Below are 9,834 nucleotides of genomic sequence, written 5' to 3'. Positions count from 1 at the left end.
TTTTTTTTAAATGTGGAAAAAAAAAAAAAAAAAAAAAAGAAAGAAAGAAAGGAAAAAGAAAAGAAGATTACCAATCAGGTGCTGCTAATGCAGACCTGAAAAGAATCTGTAACGAAAAAGCCAGTGAACTTGACTAAAGTAAAAATCGCAATAGCTTATCTTGCAAACTAAGCACAATCAGGAACTAGAAAAGATTGTAAGAATGTCAAAGAAAAAAAAAAAGAAATCTTGGTAAATATCAACAATTTCTAGAGATCGAATCATACGAGAACAACACATAGCCTACAATTTTTTATTTTTATTTTTTATTATTATTTGATTACTTATAGCCAACAAATATTGTTTAGACTAGATTAGGGCTATTGATATTTGCTTAACATAAAACAGTCCAAAACTTATATGAGATAGATTAAGCAAGCTTAAACGTATAATATTCGTCCCCATTGTTGGGAAAAAGAATAAAGTTAAAGTTAATGATACTTGATTTTTATCTAATCTTGGTGACAAATGTGCTCAAAGGAACGTTAATCATAAGTAAAGCTTCTCAAGGAAGAGAATATGCACGTCTTTTTTAAACTAAAAATTCATTACCTCAATAGAAAAATGTTTTGTGCTAACATTTATGCAACTTGTTGATCTAACACCTCATCCTGAATTTAGTGATTTCAATAGCGGTACTTGATATACAATGTTCAAGCATTGTCCAAATGCAAATGAAAACAAATATACAATCGTTCCAATAGTCATGATTGCTCATGCTTAATAATAGCTTAAATTTTACTTTCTTGAAGTTATATAAGCTATTTTTAAGCACAATCAAACATGCAAAATGCCATATAAATCTAGCTCTATGCATATTTAGGCCACATGTGCTTCTTGGATACCCGCAAAATGAATGGACATTGAGAGATGTGGGGTTTTCCTTATTTTCCATAAATAGATCAATATTGCATTAAATGAATACCTAACTAAAATTTTGTGATCAAAGAGTTCATGTGAGTGTTCTTGGCTAATTTAATGCTATCTCCTCTTTGGGGAACATATAAGACTAATATGACACAATTGAGAAATGGGCAATGGATTCACATATCAATGACAACTCCATTTGAACTCACCTCCTTGCCTCCCTCAAACGACAAACACACACCTCCTATTGGTCCAGGAGCATGTTACATGTTATGTAGAGTACTTGACATGACTCAACACCACAATTGACAAGAAAGAACAAATGAAAAGATTTTAGCCGAGTTCACTTTCTTTTATATTGTTCAACACTATCTTATTTCGTTCTTATGTTCTTTAGAAGAAGCTTATCTAGTCATTGCATTATTGGAAAGGACTTGACACGATGATTGATTAGATTGATTAGAAAAAACAAATAACAAGATTCTATAATCATCGTCTAACCATGCTTATAGTGTTCCTTTAGAACAATCTTTCAATTTAACCTAATCATTATATGCTGACTTATAAGGGTTTTGTGTTGCAGTGACATGTTCATAATTAATTTCACTGTCAGTTTCAAAATTAGCAGAAGCATAAGCAAGTAAAAGAGGGAAATTGAGAACTCTCCCTCCTTCCTATTTGCAGCACCAATGGCAATATTAGTGCTGGACAAAGCTGACATGTAATCTTCACAAAGTTACTCATCCTTTTCCTTTTATATATCTAAATCATGATTTGCCAAATACCAATTAAAAAAAAAAAACCCTAATACAAAAAAGACAGGACATGATATGCAAATCCATGACAATTTGGTCTCATAGATCTTAGTACCGGTACATGACTGATTGTTAGTACCGGTACAAAGACTGTCACTTTTATTACAAAAACCATCAGTTTTCAACTGATTCTTTTTGCAATATATGGAATTCAAGAACTTTAAACATGACTGAAATTAGTAATATATAGTTGCATTATAGATACAATAAACATCTATATATAGTTCAATATTCATAAAATCTAGGAATAGTATACAAAAGGGAAAATTTTAGGTACCTTTCATAATCTTCATAGATTATATATAATAAGTAATAATATGAGATTTGGGAAGAAATCTCATGCAAATGGTGGCGAAAAATAGTACTAGCTAGATTGGATTTGGCGGTGGCGATGGCTGCTGCTGCTGTGGTGGTCGCTTCCTCTTTTTCTTCTCGTAGCTGATTCCCCGAGCTTTCGATTGAAAATCTCGAACTTCGCGCAAGTAAAGCCTAACTGCTCGGGCACCGAAAGGGTTTGTTTCAGGCTTGCCTCCATTTTCTTCGTAGGCGGCCCGAAGGCGGCCGATTAAGGCGTCGAGGCTGCCCCAAGCTTGGCGCAGGGGACACGGGCATGGCGCAGGCGGGTTTGGGTGGCCGAAGAAAGGGCAAAGCTGAGTATGGACTTTAGTTTTCCCAAACTGATCTAAGTACCTGAGGAATTCAAGAACATGGGCGCCACTGCACCGGGAAAGGGACAGCGGCGGGCGGTGGTTCCTCAAGTATTGCCCAAAAGTATTCCAATCTCGACGTTTCTGGTTCTCATATCGGCTTAGGGTTGTCGACGATGGAGAAACGGAGGATGAAGAACCAGAAGGTGAACCCACCATGGAGTTAGGGTTTGCAGGAGTACTGATACCAAAACTGTTGATTTCAGTGCTTGAAGAATCCAATTTTTGGACTGGATTTGGATCCATGTTTTCTTTGCAAGCTTGATCTAGACAGAGAAACAGTACTATATATGTTTGATCAATCTGTTTTTTCTTGTAATAAATCTAAAGTTAGATGATTCTTTGACGAATCAATCCTAGGAAACCTTGAAACCGTCTATGATGTTTTTGTTAACTTTTTATGGTGCAAAAATTTGAAGAGAAGTAGAAAAGGAGAAGATAACTGTAGTTACTCCCTATGCAGAGCAATGGCAAAATGGTAAGAATCGAGGGAACTGGTTTAGGCTTTTGCGGAAATTGAAAGAATTTGACAGTAGGGTGCATAGAGATGATAGATAGAGACAGGAGAGAAAGCTGTGGGGGTGAAAATAAGATGGAATAATATGATTTTGTTTCTTGAACAATCAACCTTATTATTATTATTATTATTATTATTATTATTATTATTATTATTATTATTATTATATTTTATTATTATTATTATTTTTTGCATTAATTGACACAACCTTTTCTACTTTTTACCAAAATGTCCTCTATTCTTTCTAATAACGCGTGACATGTTTGACAGTTTTGATTGTATATATATAAGAAGTTAAGACATTTGTCCATTATATTGCTTTTTTAACGTGTGCATTTCGTGTAGCACCGATTATCATTAGACCTATTCGGTCTCTATTAAATTAAAATTTATTTTTCTCTCTCTTCTTATCAATCATACATTCTTCAATAAAATAATATGACATGTAAGTTTAAAAACTTTTCTTTCATTTTCAGTCAATATTCTTTAAAAAAATTACTATTCTTTCTATTATAATTTGAAATAATGGAGTCCAAACAGAGGTTTAGCCTATCTGTAATTAGTATAATTTCTAGTCAGGTTAATAAAACTACAATAAGTATCTTAATCTTGAAAACTGAATAATGACTTCAATTAATTATGCATAGATACTCCAACAAGTAAAGTTTCTTACCACCTTTGTCAAGATAACGTTTTTACACCTTTGATCCAGTGTATTTAAAGAAATTTGACTTTCTGAAATTTAAGTCGACACAATTAGACATTGCAATTTGAAAGAGCATATATCAAGACATATTTGATAGGATTGATCGGGCTATAATGTATATTTATCAAATATGTAAAATAAATTAATAGTTCATCTATTTTCGTGTATAGTTAACGTAAAGTACTATGTATCAGGACATATTTGATATGGTTGATTGTCTGACTATTTAAAATTTTGTATATTGCATCGTTCAATTTAATATGCATCTCTTAAAAGTGTCAATATCCCAAGTATAATTTGTTGAGACAATATTGTTAGGCATGAGAAATTTTGTTTAGACAATGTTGTTAGGCATGAGAAGAGAAGCCAAGTGTTAAAGTTTAGAAGAATAAATCTAAATTGTAGTTAATGCATACAAAATTTGCGTGTTGTTATACTCATAAATCCCTTCACATTAGGCCCTATTATTGAACCCGGACGAGGCCCATTAGAGTTGGACGACATAGGCCTAAGAGGCAGCCAAGTAAAAGCCCAAGCTGAGGCTTTCAAAGGGGTCATCTGAGGTGCCTTAAAGAGCTAGTCGAGGTACTTCAAAGGGCTAACCGAGGTGCTTCCCAAGATAGCCGAAGTGCCTGACGAGGTAGCCACCGAGGTCCCAAGAGGTCTTCCAAGGCTCAGCGGAGGTGCCTACAAAGCCAAGCCGAAGTTGTCTAAAGATCATCTGAAGTGGTCTAACCGAGGCACAAGAAGAGGTCTAACCGAGGTGCGTTCAAAGGTGCTGTCGAGGCCCCAAAAAGCCCAGTTGAAGCACTTACTAAGGTACCCATTGCTACGCTAATACAACCACCTCATACTGGGCTTGAACTTAAGCCCATTAAAGCACTTGACCCGTCTCCACCTCTATAAATATGAGAATTTTTTCTTATTTTCAGGCATGCCTAAACACGTTAAAATATTTTACCAACATTCCCCCTCTCCCGAATATTTCACTCCATACTTAGATTTCCGTTTGACCGCTGACTTGATCGTCAGAGTGCAAACGGTCGTCGAACCCTTTTCTCGGCCGGCGGCATTTGCCTTCAAATAGGGTGCCACGTGTGCAGGCATAAAGAAGACGAGATTGACACCTGTTGGCCATTTTCGGAGGTCAACACGTTTTATTCACCTACGATCCAAAAATGAATTTGCTACATTATTTAAAATAAAAAAATATGAATCACATGACTTGCGATGATCAATTTTCTTGATTGATAAGTATCTTGTCAAATTTAATGTAAAATGAGTTTCTACACTACTCGAAGACTTTTTTTTTTTTTTTAATTAACAACTCAATATGTTTGTTAAGCCCCTCTTTGGTGGATTTGAAATCACAATTTTAATCTAAATCAATGTCAATTTAAATCACGTCTTTCATTATATTCACATATTTTCAATCATACATTTTATCAATTTTTTATCAAAATCTATTAAAAATCTTATTTTAATCTCCATCAAACGGGACTAAAAGTTAAATAAAACGTAGGAATATGCTGAATTCAACTAGCACTAGAAACTCTATCAGTATCAAGTTTTAAACGTTTCACGAAATCCAAATTTTCACAAAATAACTTGACGTTGAAAGGTTTTATAATCTTATCAAATCTATATAAATTTCAAATGGAACTTAAGAAGAATATAATCAGTTAATCATTCAAGTAATGTAAGAAGAAAAAAGATTTAAAATACAACTAAATAAATAAAGATAAGGGTGAATCTCTGGTCTAAAATTTTTTAAAGGTGTCTCTATAACGTTTTAAACTAGAGAGGGTCTCTACATTTTATGATACACGAATCTCGTAAAGAAAATATAATAAAGACCGAAAATTAGGCATGTGGACCGGCTCGACCATGCTTTTAGAGTGAAAATGATGGTGGGGTTGTTGCCAATTTTATTTCCGTAAGTGTACGGATAGTAACAAGTGGTAAGTGGACCTATGAGTCCGGATTGTTGATCCTATGATGACTATACTCTAGCACTTAATTCAATTTTTCTTTAATCACTATTTGATGAAATCAGATAAAAAACTTGTAGGATTTGAATTTGAATGTAAATACGCAAAAGTAAGTGGATGCACACACAATTGATTTACAAAACAAACAATGCACATACGTCGGGGCAGAATAATTTCATTTATTGATCACCTTTACATCTTAAATTAAGGTCCTGTTTGGTACCAATTTTTGTAAGAATAAAAATAAAAAATATAGCCGTTACGGGGCCCACACAAGAAATAAAAAATCAAATATGGTAATTTGATGTGATGAATAACGATCATATTTTTCATTTTTGTAGTCAAAGAATGGGAATCAAACGAGGCTTAAGATTTACATCTCATGTAGTGTTCGGTCGAACTCTTCTTTTGTATTCAACTTATTCTTCTCGAGTTCTTGTTGAACCTATTTAACTAATTTAATTACATATCTCTATGCGAATTTAACTTAGTTAAACGAGTTCTTTGTCTTAGAAATTCAATTATGACTGCATTAATTAGTATATGTATCTCTACTCATTATACCAATTTATCGAATTTTACTATATGGTCTAAATCCTAAACTCACGTCTCTATTCGTAAAGGATTCACGAAATCATCAAATTAGTAATCAAGTAATTTAATGCTTTCAATCCATAGTAAAATCAACACATGAAAAAATAAAGAGCAAGAATCTTAAATAAATTATGTAAAGGGTCCCAAGTATGTTACATTATTCGCTATAACAAGAATTTTAGCTATTCATAATAGAGGAAGAAAAATAAATAAAAATAGTGGAGTCTATCACTGGATTTTGAATTTAGATGTGGATGATTAGATGAATCTTGCACAAAGTTCTTCTTCTTGTTCTAAATCTTGATTTTCAACCATTAAATTGTTGTTTTTCTCCTCTTGAATTTGCTCTCTAATTTTGATCTCTTGCCTCTTAATGTGTGGAACCCCCTTCTAAAAATGTGAAAATTTGTATTTATAAGTGCCTCTTCTTGTGTATAGAAAGTATGATTTCTATGAACTTCAAAACTGGCCAAAATGTGCCCTAGGCGCACCTAGGCGATGCCTTCGTGTCATGTAGCGATGTTGCGACTCTGTCAGCGCCACCTTTTCGGTGGAAATTCCAGCTACGCTTCTTTCAGTATTTCTATATTAACTTTTTTCTCGATGTCCAATTGAGGCGATTTAATATGCATTGAAAAGCTAATTCAAAGGGCTACAACTTTGCTTCAGATATCATTTTCAAATTCGATCATTTGCTATGTAAAAAACGAGTCTCAAGATGAGGCTAAAAATGGTACATAACTTTTTTCGGTTGGAAATTGATGCGTGATTATACTTTGATTATGTTTCATTAATTTGATGTCTTTCTTTATCCAATTGACTCCGAGTACTCTTGAATCTTCATCATGAGGTTCGATACAACTTTTGAACATTTGCACTTTGGTTTCTAAACTTTAGATCTCTCACAACTTAACCATTTTCTTTCCTTCAATCTCATCAACCTATGCCACAACATCAAAATACACATTAAAACGCTCTAAAACTCTTAGAAATTAACTAAATATTAAGTTTAAATGGTATCTAAAGTATGATTGAAATACACTCATCAGGGGTTGTTTGCTCGAAGTGGAGGAGGGGACGGGAGCAAATGGAGACGATGATTTCTTCTTCTTCTTCTTCTTCTTCTTCTCTATTTATTTATGTAAATTAAAAAAAAAACTAAAATCATCTTTTGAAAAATGACTGTGTAATCGAAGATAACAATCAAATCATCCACTCATACCTTGTTTCCACAAATACAGAAGATTGGAAATTCACGTGATATGAATATCAGCATGAGTGAGCACAGACAACTACAATTCCCTAATTTCATTTAAATATAATCTGTTATCAATAGTAATTAGAAAATACAAGAAGAATTAGTGACATGTTGGCAAACAAAATACTCATTGTTGAAAATGTGTTGTTCAACGATCAATAAACGAGTGTGGAAGTAATATGAACAAGATTGGAACTGAAAAAGCAAAAAATGGTTGTCGGCTTTGGTTCATGCGACTGCATGGTTCCAACAACCATCCAGCCGCACAAGGCCTCCAGGGACTTGGAGGGCCAGTTTGGGAGAAACCATGCGGCCGTATGGTACAAAAAAATATGGTCGTTGCATGGCCGTTTCTCTTTGTTGAAAGATCAAATTTGGTGACTTTTGACACCCTTTTTGGCACCATTTTGTTCATGTGGTGTATACTTATAAATATTGGATCCATGTTGAAGGGTAAACATCATAAAAAACATCAAGGTTCCATATTACTTCCAAAATAAAATATCAAAGTCTTTTAAATCCATATTCAATATTCATCCCTTGTATTCGTCAAGTTTTCTAGGACTTGCACTTGTACTTTGGTGCTTAAATCGTTGTAAGGCTTGTTATAATTCTGCAAACTATTTGTCAACAACCTTCGAAGCATCTCAAATTCATAGGAAAGAGGCAAATATCGTGTGAGAACAATGTCATCGTGTTCAAGCTATTTGTTGCAGTATTTCATATTATTGTTTACAAGTGCGAGATCATCTTGTTCTTGGTGTGATTCAATTGATTGCTGGTTCGTGTCTTGTGAATTCGTCTCCAATCCGATGAATTCTCCAACAATCTCAAACGATATTTCTGTGATGGAAAGCGAGACAACAATGGGAACAATCAAACTCATGAATAAAGACATGGTGCTGTTGGATCGGTCCGATGGAATGAATTACACTTGTTGGAAAGACAAATTAATGTTTCTTCTCACTATATTGAAGATCTTCTACATCCTAGATCTGGATCTTGCACCACTACCGGAACCAACGAATGGAGAGGCGGAAGCTGTTAAGAATGAAAGACAGAAGCGCCAAGAAGATGAACTAATTTGTCACGGTCACATTCTCAACGCACTTTCTGATCATTTTTATGATTTATATACAAACACAACATCGACAAAAGAAATTTGGAAAGCATTGGAAAACAAATATAAAGCGGAGGAAGAAGGTACCAATAAATTTTTAATTTCGAAATATTTTGATTTTAAGTTCTTGGACAATATTTCCCTTTTACCCCAAATATATGAGATGCAAATTATTGTCAACAAATTAAAGGCGATAAAAATTGGTATACCAGAGACCTTTCAAGTAGGGGCAATAATTGCTAAACTTCGCAGAACTTGGAGAGGATACCGGAAGAAGATCATGAATAGTTTCAAACATTATTTTTTTGGAATAATTGCAAAAGCATCTTCGAATTGAAGAGGAGTCCAGAATATGTGATAATACTGAAAATTCTCATGATGGCTCTTCTAAAACAAATGCTGTGGAGAAAATAGAACCGCCGACAAAATCCAACAAAAGGAAGCCTTCCAATTCAAATCCAAGAAGAAGATAAGAGGAGATTGTTTTGTGTATGGAAAATCTGGTCACTATGCTAAGGATTGTAGGCATCGAAAACAAACAACTTCGAGTCCAAAGTAAATTCCATCCAAGATGACAAAACTGTGACCACCATAAGTGAAGTGAATGCAATCAAAAGAAGGGTTCCCGGGTGGTAATATGATACTTGTGCTACGGTACATGTGTAATATGATAAATCTTTGTTCAAAACTTATCAAGAAGTGGATGGTGAACAAGAGATTCAAATGGGTAACGAGATGCGGTCCAAGGTGTTTGAAAAAGGAAGTGTAGAAATTATCTTCACTTCTAGAAAAATCGTGACTCTAACTAATGTACTATATGTTCCGGATATGCATAGGAACCTAGTTAATGGTAATCTCTTGGGAAAATAGGGCATCAAATGTGTGTATGAGTCCAGTAAACTTATATTATCCTTAATGGAAAATTTGTTGGAAAATGTTATTCTTGTGAATGAATGGTCAAATTATGTACCGTTGACAATAAAATAAATAAAACTAATTTTGCTTATCTTGTTGATTTATTTTCATTATAACATGCTAGATTAGGACATGTTGGTAAAAGTACCATGAAACGTATGAAAAAATGTGACATGATCTCATATGATGAAACTGATGGACACAAATGCAAAATATGTGTAGAATCTAAAATGATTAAAAAATCATATCAAAGTGTTAAGAGAACCTCTAGTATCTTAAAATTGGTTCATATTGATATATGTGAA

General features: G+C 33.8%; 1 protein-coding gene across 1 annotated transcript; it reads right to left on the bottom strand.

Moving 5' to 3' along the window:
- Window positions 1-1,898: 1,898 nt before the first annotated feature.
- LOC111390575 (protein LIGHT-DEPENDENT SHORT HYPOCOTYLS 4-like) lies at window positions 1,899-3,006 on the bottom strand. The gene has a single exon (XM_023015636.1). It carries the CDS (start codon window positions 2,672-2,674, stop codon window positions 2,090-2,092), a length of 585 nt encoding a protein of 194 aa, XP_022871404.1. The 5' UTR covers window positions 2,675-3,006; the 3' UTR covers window positions 1,899-2,089.
- Window positions 3,007-9,834: the final 6,828 nt, after the last annotated feature.

Source organism: Olea europaea, unplaced genomic scaffold, assembly GCF_002742605.1.
Source record: "Olea europaea var. sylvestris unplaced genomic scaffold, O_europaea_v1 scaffold69, whole genome shotgun sequence".
NCBI classification, from domain to species: domain Eukaryota; kingdom Viridiplantae; phylum Streptophyta; class Magnoliopsida; order Lamiales; family Oleaceae; genus Olea; species Olea europaea.
The sequence above is the reverse complement of the archived record's forward strand: the minus strand, read 5'-3'. Positions and strand labels throughout refer to the sequence as shown.